General features: G+C 46.2%; 1 protein-coding gene across 8 annotated transcripts in view; it reads left to right on the top strand.

Moving 5' to 3' along the window:
• The first annotated feature begins 362 nt into the window (after nucleotides 1-362).
• The window catches only part of NFATC2 (nuclear factor of activated T cells 2), a 142,733-nt gene continuing 125,811 nt past the window's right edge, over nucleotides 363-17,284 (top strand). For 6 of the 8 annotated variants that reach the window (XM_029070326.2, XM_007671395.4, XM_029070330.2 and 3 more), the window contains exon 1: nucleotides 14,669-14,826. In XM_029070326.2, coding sequence (XP_028926159.1) covers nucleotides 14,697-14,826 — 130 coding nt within the window. In that variant the 5' untranslated portion in view covers nucleotides 14,669-14,696. Of the gene's footprint in view, nucleotides 577-14,668; nucleotides 14,827-17,284 lie in introns of those variants that run through there. The other 2 variants (XM_029070332.2, XM_007671396.4) reach the window with 2 other exon arrangements.

Genomic DNA, 17,284 nt, shown 5'->3' with positions numbered 1-17,284 from the left:
CGCACACACACTGGCATTGGGGTTTTTAACATCATCCATATTTCTCCCTCTCCCTAAGTTTCTGCTCAACAATTAAGGGCTTGTGCTGCTAGACTGAGAGAGCCACAGAGCTGCCTTGGCTCAGAGCAGGGCGACGTCATGGATTCCTGAGTGTGAAGTTTGCAGGAAAGCCCTCAGTTTGGGAGATGGAGCTGATCCAAGGGTTTCCATGGCACTGGGATAAACAGGAGGAAACAGTGAGGGAATCCCGTTATTTTACAGCATTCAAAGACTATAAACACTCTGAGCAGGGAAGGAAGTGGCCTTTCCCTCTCAACTAACCCTGATCACTGACTACAGAACTGACTTCACTTCATGAGGAGCTCAAACCCGTTCGGATCTTCCTGCGTCCCTCCTAAACGTAACCAGGAGAGAGCAGGGGTTTCCCTCTAGACCAGCAGCAGTGGTTGAATATGATTTAAAGAGGACTTCCCTCACCTTCCCATTACTGAGCTTTAAAAAAAAAAATCCAAATGCAGAGAGAGACTGCCTGCAGACTGGTACATTACCATCACATCATGAGGTCTATGGATCAAGGTAAAATTCTGAATATAATACCTTTTTCTATCTTCTTCCCTCCTCCTTCAACCCCCCACCCCCCAATTTTCTTCTTCCTCTCCTGGATTAACACGTCGATGTTCTTTTCTAAATTCTGCATGGCATGTCTGGCTCTTTTGCTCCTTCTCCTATTTCACACAGCACAGGTAGAATCGCGAAGGCAGTAAGACAGGGGGAAACGATAGGTTACTCCAGTTCCCAGTCAGGCAAGGCAAATACCAACTAACGTGGATCTTAATTTAGGCACGTTCCTACAGAGATAAAGCGAGCTAAAGAAATCTCTGGACTAGCCCGGCCAGAGGGATTTTCCTCTTTACCAAACGTCCTAAGAGATTCTGGATTACTAACCGCTGGGCAATTAACCATTTCAGTACTCCGACTTTAAGGACTGAAGAAGTTTTCAGGTTTTCTTTGTTTTCCTTTTAGAGAAATCAGGTTTGCTTTCTAATCCACCTAAAAAGTCGCTGGTCTGTTTCAACAATTATAGCGTCTGAACTTTTGGGGGCATCTTTTATTCTTTCATTATTTTGGAATGTCTGATACACTGTATAGACGGCTGCTGTTTTAAAGAGCAGTGTACCATCTGCTTTATTTTGAGTAAAAAATGATAGTAGAACTTAAAAAAAAAAATCTGATTTAAGCCCCAACCCCAGGATCTTGTGGAGTTACTGAGGTTGTGTTTGATCCGGTTCCGACTTGTAAGAATGGGAGATTAAAATATTCCATCTCATCTGGATTTTGTCGATGTTCCAGCTCTACAACAATGAGTTAGACTTTAATGAATGGAAGTCAGGACGATCTGATGTATTTTTCAGGATTGTTTTAAATGGAAAAACACCTCTATGGAAATAACCGTACTCTGATTGAAGCGTGCTTCTCTTGGAGAGCTGGAAGAGTTAAGTGAAATGCATGTAGGAGGAGTTTGTTTCATGTCAGAAAATCTGGGTTGAATGTAGGTTTTGTGCTCTGCGTAGCTGATTAAACTTCAGGGGGAAGAAATTATAATTTCAGTAAATAAAAGCATTGCCTTTTCAAAATCAGAACGGGGAAAATGTCTTCAGGTTTGGTAAACTGACTATGTAGTAGTCTTACTTTATTATTATTGTTTCGGCAGAGGGATGCTTTAAACAGGAATGTGCCAAAATAACCAGCATTTTCATGTGAAAATGTCAGCCCAACCTGTGTTTTTTTTAAATGACCAAGCATATGTCATGAAAGCCAAAGAGAATATTAATGATACAGCATCATATTGAAGAGAATTGTTGTTTTAGGCTAATCTAGGGGACTGAGCAGTGAAGGAGGGAAATCTACCTTCTTGTCATAATCGCTAAACTTAAAATGTCATGTTCAGTGGAGATGACGAAACCAAAATAACTCGCCTAAAACAGGAGAGATTTTATTTCTCTGAATGACCTAATATAAGCCTCTATTTTAGTATATAGATTGCAAGAGGAAAGAAAAATGATTATTTTCCAAATTTAGAAGCTAGTTTACTTGAATTAAGTTTTTGTGAGTGCACAGGTTTGTTTACTTGCACTCTGATACTCGAATGTACAAAACCACTTGCGTGCACATGCCCAACACATTTGTGAGGTAGGAGTGTGTGGGGTGGGTGTGTTTGTGTGTGCTTGTGTACAAGCATACAAGAGTGTATAAACATATGTTCATAGAGGCATATAGCAAACTGGGACGCCACAGTGTTCCCAGCAAACCACATTCTGCGTACCGTGGATAAATGTGCACATACAACCCAATAGCCGGCAGGATTCCACATCAAAGGAAACTGGCATTGGAACTAGGAAAAGGATAGCTTTATTTATGCCTCTCATCATTTTAGTAATCTGCATTTTATTCCTGGGTCCCCTTTAACCTATAACTCAACAGCCATCTCTTCAGTGAACTGATAGGCTGATGAGGTGTGTGCACCTGCAGAGAGGATGAGCTCAAAGGAAAAAAAAAAAGTAGCTGCCTAGTAAGAGCCTCAAAACTCACCTTGGCACTTTGGCATCAAGCCTTGAACACACAAAAGTTTTAAAAGAGGCTTTTTATCTATTTTTCTGTATACCGTAAATTATTTTATGTATGACATATGCTGATAAGTCTTCCCACGTTCAGAACCAATGATCTCTCAGAAAAAGGGAATAATAATGCTTGTATTCATGCAGGGCCTAGCTCTACGGAACTTAGCATTAGAGAAATATTATCTCTATCGTAACATAAGAACATGAGCAATGTCCTACTAGGTGAGATCACTGGTCCCTCTAACCTAATATTCTACCTCGGACAGTGGCACCAAAAGATCCTCAGAGAAACACCGTGATCCCACCATATGGTTAAGACTACACGCTTAACCCTGTGGCATCCTTAACTTGCTTCTCTATTCTGTTATGGACCTGTCATCCATGGATTTAGCTAAGCCTTTCTTGAACCTACTGAGACTCAATCAAGCAATGGTATTTACTGAGTTCTGTGGACAGAGCACTGTGCTAAGTGCTTGGGGAGTTCAGTACAGTGGAAGAGGTAGACATGTTCCCTGCCCACAACTAGCTTACAGTCCACCTGGCCTGTGAAAAAGTTTTCCTTTGGTTTTGGACCTACTTCCTCCAAGGGCCCCATACACTTAGGGAAAATGTTGTGCTTGCCCAGCCCACCCCTTTCAAGGTTTGGTAAATTTCAATCATGTCCCCCACTTAGCCTTTTTCATTGCAGCCTGAAGAATCTGAATCATTTCTGTCGATCTTCATTTGGAAGTTCTTTCATCCCCTCGATCATGTTGACAACCCTTCTTTGTGCTGTTTTCGTTTTGCCGCTATATCCTTCCCAAGAAGGGAAGGGATGGGATCAGATGGGATATTCCAGGTACCGAGTACCACGGTTTATACAGTTACTGTATAACCTTCTTTGTTTGATTATCCATTCTCCTCTGGATCAAACTTGACATTTTGCCAGGATCTCGTTCCTTTATCATGACTGATCTCCACCATCGTGTGGATGTAGTTTGGATTACTGCTCCCTGAGGGTATTTCTTTGCACTTGTTCATGCTGAAGTTTTCTGCTGCTTTTCTGCCCACTCACTCAGCAGAGTCTATTCCTATCAGAATGACATTCACCATCTGAAGAGCTCAGGGTTTCTTGCAGAAGTGAAAATCTGACTCTGAACTCCCTTTTCCAGATCATTTACGAAAATGTCAGATCAAACTGGCACTAGAACTGTTTCTGGTGGCTACTGATATTTACATTTCACCTTTCAGAAAAGTGCCTGTTTCACCCTTTCTTTCCATCTCCTGCTAGTCAGTTGTTTATCCAAGATAGACCAACTGTTCTACTCAGTCCCATGATTACTCAGAATTTTTAAAATGGTATTTGTTAAGCGCTTTCTGTGTTCCAAATTCTGCACTAAGTGCTGGGGGAGATACAAGCTAATCTGGTTGGACACAGTCCATGTCCCACATAATTATAGTAATTGTGGTGTTTGTTAATCATTTACTATGTGCCAGGCACTGTACTAAGCACTGGGGTAGATTCAAGCAAATCGGATTGGACACAGTCTCTGTCCCATGTCTCTGCTCACAATCTCAATCCCCAGTTTACAGATGAGGTAACTGAGGCACAGAGAAATAAAGTGTTTTGCCCAAGGTCAGACAGCAGACAAGTGGCTGAGCCGGCATTAGAACCCATGACCTTCTGACTCCCGGGCTCATGCTCTATCCACTTTTCCATGCTGCTTCTAGTTTGTTATTTTTTAACCCATGGTGTGGAATTTTGTCAAAGGTCTTTCAAAATCTGAACATATTATGCTTACTGATTTCCCTCCATCCATTTCTGTTTGAACATATTATTTAAGGATGATTTCCCCTTATCAAGACCATTTTGCCATTATCTCAACAGGTTGTATATTCACTGATCCTAAATTGAATGATAAATTCTAGAAGTTTGTCAGGGGTAGGGGTCTTCTATCAGCTCATACCCATTCGTGATAATGAAGATGGATTCCAATCCCGGGATACTTTCTGTAAATTTGAACTAATCTTGCTGGATCATCACCAGACAGTTACCCATGGATATCCTAAACTCATTAGCTCTAGGGCTGCAGAAGAGCATTTTCATTTTCTACAGAGGACTTTCTAAATGTTCCAGCACGAGGACAACCTAACCAATGAACTACTGCAACCTAGGGTGAAAATCAGACAAATGGTGTCTGTTTTTCACTATATTGTACTCTCCCAAGCATTTAGTACAGTGCTTTGCACACAATAAGCACTCAGTAAATATGACTGAATGAAGTAAGATACTTTCCAGAAGTTCAGGACTCCATGACTGGCCTTCCATCCACTCCCCACCCCAAACCTCTTTCATGCTCTTGGAGAAAATGGTGACAATTTCTTAGACAGTGTGCAAGCTGGAGCATTTGAACCTTTTTTTAGATTCAGAGTTTATGCAGTTAGGGTAATTTAGTGCTCTAACTAGATAATGTTAATAATTATAATAACAACAGCAACAATAACATTAATGATAGCAAAAATAATCACAAGTGATAATAATTGTGGTATCTGGTAAGCACTTACCATGTGCCAAGCACTGTACTAAGTGCTGGGATAGACATAAGACAATAAGGTTGGACACAGTCCCTGTCCCACATGGGAAGCTGTATGGCCTAGAGGAAAAAACCATCGGCCTGTGAGTCAGGGGACTTGGATTCTAATCCTGGCTCTGCCCCTTGCCTGCTCCGTGATCTGGAGCAAGTCACTTAACTTCCCAATGTCTCAGTTCAACTGAAAAATGGAGATTCAATACCTGCTCATCCTCCCTTTAGACTACTCAGAATTTTTAAAATGGTATTTGTTAAGCGCTTTCTGTGTTCCAAATTCTGCACTAAGTGCTGGGGGAGATACAAGCTAATCTGGTTGGACACAGTCCATGTAAGGGATGTAAGGGATATCAGGGATTGTGATATCCAGCCCAGCCCTTAGTTTAGTGCATAGTATATAGAAAGCACTTAAGTACGATAAGAAAATTTATCTCACAGTCTAAGTAGGAGGGATAACAGGAATTGAATAACTACTTTATGGATAAGGAAGCGGAGACACAGAAAAGTGAAGCGACATGCTCAAAGTGATGCAGCAGGCAGAATGTCAGAGCCAGGATCAGAACCCAGGTCTTACGGCTCCTAGACCAGCACTCTTTCCAGTAGACCATACTGCTTCTCGATATATGATGATAGAACAATAGAGTCATAGTAATATATGATTGTAAGCTCATTATTATTTGTGTAGTTATAGTATTTTCTTATTCTTGTGATGATCATCTTTGACATCCAGTAAATATAGTAAGTTGCTTGATGTTGCAGATGTGACCCTTGAATTCTGTACCATGTCTCTCCACTGTTATTAGTCATTGCTCCACAAGGAGTGTATAATCTATGTAGCAAACATACATGGCTTAAAATAATATTTTTTTAATCCAACGTACTCAAAACAAGGATTCTTGGCTACTTTGGATAATTTGCCTAAATTCATCCATTAAGTGCTTCTTGTGTGCAAAGCATTGTACTAAGTGGTTGGGAAGTACAATTCAGCAACAGATAGAGACAATCCCTGCCCCTAAATGCTTTTCTGAAATCAGACTTTTGGATTATCCAACACAAGAATGAAGTTGAGTTTGATTTACAGTAAGGAAGTTGCATGTAGGTTCGAGAATCCTGATGCAAGAAAAGTCTGCACCAGTTCCACAATGTATTTTTAAAATTTCAGTTTTGAACCCAAAAAGAATAGCCATCACAACTTCTAACACAAATCGATCAATGGTATATATTGAGCATTTACTGTGTGCAGAGCACTGTACTAAGCACACGGGAGAGTACAATACGACAGAGTTGGTCGACACTAATGCCGGTGGTGAAGTAGTGATGGCCGTGGACCTCAGTATTTTGAAGGGCAGTAATGTATCTAAGGGTTGTACTTTCAATTTTTATTCACAAAATTTATGCAACTCCCAGAGATTTTTATTACTCAACACAACTTGATTTTTTTAAGCGTAGCTTGACTTTTTTCAAGGCCTGAGTTTGTAGCTCCATGCGGATTCACATGGCTAGGAGGATTTGCTCATCTGCTGCTCTTTGGAGATGTAGAAATTGCATTTTTTCTAGTTCTTTTTCAGAGGATACATTTCCAACTTCCTCTCTAGCCACTAGCCACCTTTAGCCTCTCTAGCCACCAGCATTTCCCCATTTTCTGGCTGACTAGTTTGATTCTACATGGGTAGATGAGGACTCTAGCACATTTTTTACAGTCTTCTCTGTAAAACCCCAGTACTAGTCCTACAATGTTTAACAGGCCTTCTTCCATCTTCCTAATCCACAAACCGGTAACATCTGCAACGTGTATCTCTAGCTTTTCCCCCTAGGACCACAGGCAAAGACACAGGATTGTTTTAAGATGTTAAGCCATGCTGTTCACATTTTACCAGATGAAAGGCCAAAGAGGAACATCCCATCTCAAAGTGTTTTACAAACATGGTTTTAACTCTAATATTTATTGAGCTCTAACACTGTTATTTGGTGTTTAGCAGAAAATTAAAGATCCCTACTAAATGGAATGTTTTGGGCTAACTCTATGGTAGCACAATACACATTTGAAGGAAAAGAAACTGAATGGCAGGTTAAGTAACTGATCAGCTTGAAGGGAGATTAAGTCAGGCTGAGATCTAGGCTATGAATGTTTTTATTCTTTGGTTGCAACTATCCATTCAAATTACCTGAATAATTTAAATCCACAAAATATACTTTGACTTGAATTATTGAAATGTTTCAGATGGCCAGATTTTGTGGAGGTTCCCAAAATATTCAGATAATCTGCCAAAGCATACTTTTAGGCCTTGATTTTCAGGATAAACCATTGGAAGAGAAGAACATGTTGTATCTCTTTAGACCATGATATTGGCACTTCCTGAAAATGTCCTTCCTTACATACAAATCCTAACTTTAGAATCGTACTAGTCTGACATCAACATCTGGAGCCGTAAACTGTTGGGAGACTAGGTTTCTAGAATATGCTAATATATTACCTTCCTCGCTGGTTTAAATGTAAACTTCTGCAGCTGAGTTCGTAGGGAGGGATTAGAACTTTTCTTGAATGTAGAGTTATCAGGTACTAGGATTTCTATTGCGTACTCTAGATTTAAGATGAATAGGACTCTTAATGCTCCCGTAGGATTTTCTTAAAAAAAAAAGGAAATGCTCTTTTCATAAATGCAGAGCTGACTGTTCCTAATGTGGAAGGAGAGCAAATTCAGCCCCTTAGGATTGCATGGGGCAAAGGTGATTTATCCTTCCTGAGCATTTCTATTGCATTCTAGTTCATGATTATTTTCTTCTCTTCCACCATATGTACCTGACCCTTTCAGACCCCAGGAGAGTTCAGTACTCTGGCTGTGATAACTAGTCTAATAAATACTCAGCGATTGTGCAGAAAGCCATCAGATTTAAATCAATCATAAGCCCCGACAAACAAAAGTAGAAATTCACATTTCCCTGTTATTTTTTAATCTAGTTTTTTAAGCGTGTGTAGGCTTGACTAAGGACTTGTTTCTTGCTACATTCTCTGGTTAACAGAGAATAAAATAAGGATCAGAACTCAGGGATATTGTCAAGGCTCAATTTCCATCTGCTATGGGATGTGAGAGTTTAGAACTTGTTTCCTTCAGCTTCCCCCTCAGATAAATGGGTGAAATAAAATTATTTCACCCAAAGCAGGAAGTCACTGTATTGCGGGATGGTATCTTATTATAGAACTTCAAGGGATTATGGTGAATTTGGGAGTAGTAGTATAGTAGTAGTAGAAATAATATTTTTTGTTTTTACAGGGTGCAGAGCACTGCACTAAGCACTCAGAAGGAGTAACCAGAAGTGATATGGTTTTCCTCAGAAGGTTTCCTTGAAGGGGTTGCAAAGCCTGTTTACATGTATTGATGCTGCCTCCCCCCCATCTACACTGTAAATCCGTTGCGGGCAGGAACTGTCTCGCTTCATTGTTGTACTTTCCAAGCGCTTAGTACGGTGCCCTGCACAAAGCAAGCACTCAATAAATAGAACTGAGTGATTGAATGAAAGCATAATTTCCATTTCAAGATAATCACGCTCCCAAGAGTAAAGGCTAAGGTGAGAACTCAAATTCTTTGCGTACCCAGAGGCCTTATTTATACCAGAGGGAATGAGGATGTAAGAGCGAAGTGTCAGCCTCCACTTAGTGGCCTGCCACTGACCTCCAACTTTATTTAGAGGGGCCGACTCTGCCAAGGCTAGGAGGTAATTCAATCTTTGTGCTGGCTAAGCCAAGGGCCTATTCTTTCCCTTGCTGATCTTGAAGGGTGCCAAATCATGTGTTGCCGTTTTGGGGATCTGGAAGGAGGATGGACCATGGAATATTAATCCATGATCACCACATTTATTTTTCTGGGTTTTAAAATGGGATTTAGGCAAGGGGGGACCCTCAGATAGAGGACGTTTGTTTCCTCCAAACCAGATCATCTGCTATCAATTGGGGTTTCTTTTTCTTAAGATGCCTTGGGGCTTCAAGGAGCCTATAGACATAAATGCCTCCAGAATAGCTTCCAACCCAGGGACTCTCTGAGGTTGTCTCATGGCACAGGCCCAGCGAAATCAAGGCCATTAAGAATTCTGAAGTGCTTCAGAGCAATAGCCCTCAAGGCAGCAGGGCCTTTTTCCAGTGGCTGTGAACAGGAAGGGCCAGGGGAAGTAGATGGGATCTCTGCCCTTTCCACTCAAATGCCTCTCTTTGCTGACCTGACCTAAGTTACCGCAGCCTACAGAATGGCAGGCGCAGGGTTTGAAGGAACTGATGGTGCTACAGGCCTACGGGCTCCTCAACTCTGTGCCTGTGGCAAGAGCCATTCTTGCCTTGGCCATAGCCCAGATTTAGAGAAGAGTAATGGCAAGTAAAAAATACGGTTTACTCTTCAGTCCTCAACTACCGAGAGCGAAAGAGAAGCAGCGTGGGCCTAAGAATCAGAGGATCTGGGTTCTAATCCTGACTCTGCCACTTGCCTGCCTCAAGACTTGGAGAAATTCACTTAACTTGTGTGCACCTCAGTTTCCTCATCTGTAAAATGGGGATGAAATACCTGTTCTCCTTCCCCCATAGACTGTGACCCCCATGTGGGACCTGATTATCGTGTATTTGCTTCAGTGCATAGTTAGTACAGTGCTTGGCACAGAGTAACTGCTAAACAAATACCACAAGTATTATCGGAGAGGTGTTGGTATTCTGCCTACAAAAGACAGAAAGAAGGGTAATCTGCACTCTCTTTGTCATGATGATAATAAATGTTGAACACTTACCGCAGAGGGGTTTTAAGGGAAGCTTTGTTACTAGGTTCAGCTATTTAGGACAGAAATCCTCAGATTTTTGGAGACGGACCATTCAAAAACGGATTAGGAAGAATTTGCCTCTTTCAATTTATTTTCCTAATTGTTAGGGCAAAGCCCTCAATTATCGATGTGTTCCAATTATGTAAAATTCTTCTTGGGCTAACTTTACTTGTCCATCTCCCAGAAAGGTCAGCTATTGCAGCTCTACCCATCTCAATTGTCAAACACAGGCAACAGCTCCTAACGTTTAAAGGGACTATGATCTAATGTGCCTGTTTTGGGGTTTTGTTTTTTTTCTAGCTAAATTTATCATACTCCACTTTGAGTTCAGCATTTTGTTGGCATACAGTATTGGAGTATCACTTGCTCTGGGCAACTGGGGTGGAGTTATTAAGAAACTGAGGCATTTCTGCTTATTGATACCAAGCATGGGAGCAGTCGCCCCTCTCCACACTTCCCCCAAACCCCAATCTGGTCACCCGACTGGATAAATAAGGGACCACAGGTCCTGTGCCTGAAAGAAATTAAGTTGCAAGCAAGTATGAATCTTAATGCAACCCAGAACTCTTGCTGCAAACATTTGAGAGTCCCTGCCAGCAAGGGTGGGAGGGCCGTCTTACGGATCCCGAGGCTGACCAACCTGACTGCACCCTACACATGAAATCAGTGTGGATTCATCCAGGGAACGGGTGGAAAAATGTACCCTGACTCAGAGGAGGCACCTCGGCCAACAGCACGCTTTATGCTAAGTGGGAAAAAAAATGCTTTGACACTTTTTCATTCCAAAGTAGTTGTGGGTTAGTCACCCCCATAAATCTGTCTCCCCCACTCTGTGCCGCCCTCCCCTCAACACTGCATCACTTGAGTCTCACCGCCAACCACTCACTTTCCTGAACGCCTCTAACTCCAGCCTCAAATAATTATGGTATTTGTTAAGCACCTACAAAGTGCCAGGTGCTGTACTAAGTGCTTCCTCTTCATACTTGGCTGCTTCCCCATGCTAGACTACAAGAGGGCAGGGGATGGTGACTACCACCTGTATGGCATTCTCTTAAGTGCTTACTACCATGTGTGCACACAGAAAGTAATCAGGAAACATTCATGATTTGATTGATTGATTGATTTTGGGGGGGAGGAGAGGGCTTTTTCCTTCTTACCACAAGGACCCTGGAGACGAGGGGCGGGAAGCTGCTGGACTAAAGCGCTTGGAGGAGACCTTGCCCAGGAGGAGAGTCTGTCGATGGTATTTATTGAGCACTTAATATGTGCACAACACTCTCCCGAGCGCTTGGGAGAGTGCAGTAGAACAAAACATGGCATAGTGGACAGAGCATGGGACTGGGAGTCAGAAAGTCATGGGTTCTAGTACTGGCTCCGCCACTTTTCTGCTGTGTGACCTTGGGCAAGTCACTTCACTTCTCTGTGCCTCAGTTACCTCATCTGGAAAATAGGGATCGAGACTGTGAGCCCCCCATGGGACAGGGATTGGGTCTAACCCGACTTGCTTGTATCCAACCCAGCGCCTAGCACCGTGTTGTAGCCATACCTTACCATACCACAATATGGTATGGGGAATACCGTAATGATTATCATCAGCCCTTAGAGAAGTGCTTGGCACATAGTAGGCACTTAAAAAATATGTGACCTTGTGGAAAGGGCATGGGTTTGGGAGTCAGAGGTCGTGGGCTCTAATCCCGGCTCTGCCATTTGTAAACTGTGTGATTTTGGGCAAGTCACTTCACTTCTCTGTAAAATGCGGACTAAGATCTTGAGTCCCACCTGGGACAACCTGATAACCTTGCATTCATTCATTCACTCACATTTATTGAGCGCTTACTGTGTGCAGAGCACTATACTAAGCACTTAGCTCGTATCTCCCCCAGGGCTTAGAACAGTGCTTGGCACATAGTCCTGCCCTCTGCCGTAATCCACAACCTTGCTAACAGTTGTTCCGTTCTCGTTGTTATGGTCTCTATCCATTTAGCTGCTGGTCTGCCTCTTCCTCGTTTGTCCTGGACTTTTCCTAGCACTAGTGTCTTTTCCAGAGAATCAGTCATCCCGAATATGTGTCCAAATTGTGCTAATCTAAATCGAGTCACTTGGCCTTCCAAAGACTACTTTAGTTTAATTTGCTCCAAAATCCATTTGTTTGTTTTTCGGGCAGTACATGGGATTCGCAAATAACACAATTCATCATCATCACTGCTATTGTTACCGAGAAGCAGTGTGGCTTAATGGAAAGAGCCCGGTCTCGGGAGTCAGAGGACGTGGGTTCTAATCCCACCTCACTCGCTTGTCTGCTGTGTGACCCTGGGCAAGCCCCTTAACTTCTCTGGGCCTCAGTCACCTCATCTGTCAAATGGGGATTAAGATTCTGAACCCCAAGGGGGACAACCTGATTACGTGGTATCCACCCCAACACTTAAAAGAGTGCTTGGCCCATAGTAAGCGCTTGACAAATACCATAATTAAGTGTGGCTCAGTGGAAAGAGCACAGGCTTGGGAGTCAGAGGACTTGGGTTCTAATCCAGCCTCCCCGGCTCATCTGCTGTGTGGCCTTGGGCAAGCCACTTAACTTCTCTGGGCCTCAGTTACCTCATCTGTAAAATGGGGATTAAGGCTGTGAGCCCCATGTGGGACAACCTGATTACCTTGTACCTACCCCAGTGTTTAGAACAGCATGTGGCACATAGTAAGCGCTTAACTACCACCATCATTATTATGATTCTTACCCCAGTGCTTAGAACGGTGCTTGGCATGTAGTAAGTGCTTAACAAATACCATCATTATTATTATTACCTCAGCGCTTAGAACAGTGTTTGGCCCATAGTAATAATAATCATAGTATTATTTATTGTTTAACAAAAAAAGGGACACGATCCCTGGCCCCGAAGGTTTTCATCCATTCATTCATTCGTCTTTATTGAGCGCTTATTGGGTGCAGAGCACTGACCAAAGCGCCGGGAGAGTACAATTCAGCACCAAACGGAGACGATCCCTGGCCCAGGGTGCAGAGTGCAGCTATGAGGGCCGGGGCGTGGGTCAGTCCTGTTCATCCATTCATTCGTCTATATTGAGCGCTGACTGTGTGCAGAGCACTGTCCTGAGCACTTGGGAGGTGCAATTCGGCACCAAATAGAGACGCTCCCTGGCCCAGGATGGGGTCAGAGTGCGGCCGCGAGGGTCAATTCGGTTCATTCATTCATTCAATCGACTTTATGGGGCGCAGACTGTGTGCAGAGCGCTGTCCTAAGCGCTTGGGAAGTACAACTCAGCACCAAATCGAGAGGCTCCCCGGCCTAGGACGGGGTCAGACTGCAGCCGCGAGGGTCAATCCGGTTCATTCAGTCGTCTTTATGGAGCGCTGTGTGCGGAGCACTGTCCTAAGCGCTTGGGAAGTATAACTCAGCACCAAATCGAGAGGCTCCCCGGCCTAGAACGGGGTCAGACTGCAGCCGCGAGGGTCAATCCGGTTCATTCAGTCGTCTTTATGGAGCGCTGTGTGCGGAGCACTGTCCTAAGCGCTTAGGAAGTACAACTCAGCACCAAATAGAGACGCTCCCTGGCCCAGGATGGGGTCAGAGTGCGGCCGCGAGGGTCAATTCGGTTCATTCATTCATTCAATCGACTTTATGGGGCGCAGACTGTGTGCAGAGCGCTGTCCTAAGCGCTTGGGAAGTACAACTCAGCACCAAATCGAGAGGCTCCCCGGCCTAGGACGGGGTCAGACTGCAGCCGCGAGGGTCAATCCGGTTCATTCAGTCGTCTTTATGGAGCGCTGTATGCGGAGCACTGTCCTAAGCGCTTGGGAAGTATAACTCAGCACCAAATCGAGAGGCTCCCCGGCCTAGGACGGGGTCAGACTGCAGCCGCGAGGGTCAATCCGGTTCATTCAATCGTCTTTATGGAGCCCTGAGTGTGTGCGGAGCACTGTCCTAAGCGTTTGGGAAGTACAACTCAGCCCCCAATGGAGACGACCCCTGGCCTAGGACGGGGTCAGAGTGCGGCCGCGAGGGTCAGACCGGTTCATTCAGTCGTCTTGATGGGGCGCTGAGTGTGTGCACGGCACCGTCCTAAGCGCTTGGCAAGTACAACTCGGCACCCAACGGAGACGACCCCTTCCTTGGACGGGGTCAGAGTGCGGCCGCGAGGGTCAGACCGGTTCATTCGTTCTTCGTTAGGGAGCGCCGAGTGTGTGCGGAGCGCCGGCCTAAGCGCTTGGGGCAGTAGGATGGGCAGGGCCCTAAGCGGTCGAGGAGCGGCGAGGGCGGGCGGGGGTCGCCGGTGTCGGGGGCCAGCGCTGTCCCCGCCCCCGGGCCCCGCCCCCGCCCCCTCCGGCCCCGCGGGCCCCGCGCGGCAGGTGGCGGCGGAGCGGAGCGGAGCAACCCAGCGCAGCCCCCGGGAAGCCCCAGCCGCCGGCCTCGATCCCTTCTCCGGGCCCCGCGCAGCCCGGCCCGCGGCCGGCGTCGCGCCCAGAGGGCGGCCCTCGCCCTCCCTTCCCTCCCGGCCGGTCCTGGGGGGGGGCGGCGGCTCCCTCTCCCCTCGGGCGCCGGCCGCTCCCTCTCCCCTCGGGCGCCGGCCTCGCAGGGCGGCGGGAATCGGGGGGATTCGCCTCTCCCTCCACCGCCTCCCCCCCCCCCCACCCCGTCCCGTCCCGCAGACCCCCGTCCCGCCCGGATTCCCGGCCCCCCACCCCCTGCCCCGTCCGGGCCCGATGAGTGCCACGGAGAAGGACCCCGACGCCGACGGCCGGGGGGACCCCGGGTCCGGCCCCAGTGCCAGCTCCGAGGAAGAATTTGACTTCTCCATCCTATTCGATTATGACTATTTGAATCCGATAGAAGGTTTGTGAGCTCGCCCGGGCTCCGGCGGGGCCCGGACCTCGCCGGCTTCCTCCGGGCTGCGCCCCGAAATCGTAACTCTTTGGCTTCTTTCCTCCCTGCCTTTTCTCCGCTCCCCACCGCGAGGAGCGGAGGGTCGAAAGATGAAGCTCTTCGCGCTTAATCCGTCGAGGGCCGTAGGCCTGAGGTCGCGATGGGGGTGAGGGTGGGGCGGGGGGGGGGGGGGACCACCTCGATTTGGCTTTTCCTCCGCTCCGGGTTCGAGGGACTCGAAGGAGCGGCATCGGGTGGGAAATCCCACGTGGAGGAGGTTGCACGGTTGGGTCGTTATTCCGTGGGACGGCGGGGGTAGGGGAGAGAGGTGGACCGAATCCCCAACCACCGAGCGGACCGAAATCGGCGGCTACCGTGGCGGTGAATAATCTTTCCGTTAATAACGGTAACGATGTTGGTATTTGTTTAGCTCTTACTATGTGCCGGGCACCGTTCTAAGCTCCAGGGTGGATACAGGGTAAGCAGGTTGTCCCATGTGGGACTCGCAATCTTCATCCCCATCTCACAGATGAGGAACTGAGGCCCGGAGAAGTGAAATGACTTGCCCAAGGTCAGGCAGCTGACGGGCGGCGGAGCCGAGATCAGAACCCATGACCCCTGACTCCCCAGCCCGGGCTCTTTCCGCTGAGCCACGCTGCCCGTTAATTCCTCTCCCCCCGCCCTTTTCCGAGCGCGGCTCAGATGCATACCGGGAGCACGCGTGGCTCCGACTCTAAAGGCCGGTTTGCGGCCAATGTTTGGAGACGGTCTCGTTTCCTCCCTGCATTAGACGGACCGTTTGTATAGTCTGGATTAAGCAGGGGTGAAGGACCAGTCTGCTTGGATTTTATTTTATAGATGGCACACGCCACCCTTATGAGGGGGCGCGTTTGGGCCTAGGCAGATCCACGTAGCGGTCTACCTCGTCCCGGTCACCGGCGGAGGGATCGGCCCACGCTTTGTTAAACGTTAATCTGGCACCCGTCTCACTGACCGGTCACGTGACCTTTCATCGAGGAGAAGGAGGTCACCACCTAGCAGGTCGTCATGACACGAAGTGGCTTAGAAGCGATCCGAAAAGACCGTGGTTTATCGGGGCACGGGGAGTACTATCGCTCTGCTGTTGTAACTACCGATGTAAGATCATGTGTCCTGTCTCGAGGGTTGTTTTCTCTCTGGGTTGTTTTAGAGTGACCTGAAAGGGATGGAAAACATGTTAATAGTGAATGAGGCCTGTAGCTAGACTACCAGAGACATCTAACGATCTGTCTTGCGAAGAGGCTAGGGTTCTGAAGCATCAGGTACATATTCAAAACTGGAGAATATAATTTGGTGTAATAATAATGGATAATAATAATTATGGTATTTGTTCAGCGCTTACTACGTACCAAGCACTGTTCCAAGCGCTGGGGTAGATACAAGGTAATCAGGTTGTCACAAGTGGGGCTCAGAGCCTTAATCCCCATTTTACAGATGAGGTAACTGAGGCCCAGAGAAGTGAAGCGACTTGCCCAAGGTCACGCAGCAGACAAGTGGCGGAGCCGGGATTAGAACCCACGACCTCTGACTCCCAAGCCCGGGCTCTTTCCGCTGAGCCTCGCTGCATAGTGTAGATAGCTATACCAAAGGTCACCTTCCCCACTATCGGTATAATTGGGGCTCGTATGACTATGCAGTTTCTTTTTTACTAGCTTAGCCCCTCCGTCCCCCTAATTGTCAACACTTGAATGACTGGAAATGGCAATTAGTATTAATTTGGGGTGATTTTTTTTCTGCCAGAGATGGAAATAATTAGCATGCGAAAGAAAACAACATTCTAGAATTGCAATCTGGAGGGCATTCTTTGCTTTGAAAAGACACCATTAAGAGTCTGCAAACAATCCAGCTCAACATCAGTGGTCTTTCCATTTGCTAAGATTAAAGCACGCCTTCCAGAGAATTACTTTAACCCCTCCCTGATTTTTAATCAACAGGGCTCACTAGCATTAGCTGGGGATAGTGTGTGCGGAATTATTTCAGAGCGGATCCTGGTGGAGGATGCTTTGTAAATGCTTCTCTGCGAGTGGCTTGTGGGACGTCGTGCCTCGGGACCTGATTGATCAGTTTTTAAAGTACAACTAGAAAAGGTCCGGACATCTGTTTAAAGACAGTAATGGCGCTGACATAATTCCCGAAGAATTGGAAAATGCCAATGGATGATAACAGCCAGACCCAGGGAGCTAAGAGAGTAGCCGCTTAAGGCCACATCGAGTTAATAATAATAATAATGATGTTGGTATTTGTTAAGCACTTACTATGTGCAGAGCACTGTTCTAAGCACTGGGGTAGGTACAGGGCAATCAGGTTGTCCCACGTGAGGTTCACAGTTAATCCCCATTTTACAGACGAGGTAAAGTTAAGTGACTTGCCCACAGTCACACAACTGACA

The sequence above is a fragment of the Ornithorhynchus anatinus genome, chromosome 8 (assembly GCF_004115215.2).
Source record: "Ornithorhynchus anatinus isolate Pmale09 chromosome 8, mOrnAna1.pri.v4, whole genome shotgun sequence".
Classification (NCBI taxonomy): domain Eukaryota; kingdom Metazoa; phylum Chordata; class Mammalia; order Monotremata; family Ornithorhynchidae; genus Ornithorhynchus; species Ornithorhynchus anatinus.
The sequence above is the reverse complement of the archived record's forward strand: the minus strand, read 5'-3'. Positions and strand labels throughout refer to the sequence as shown.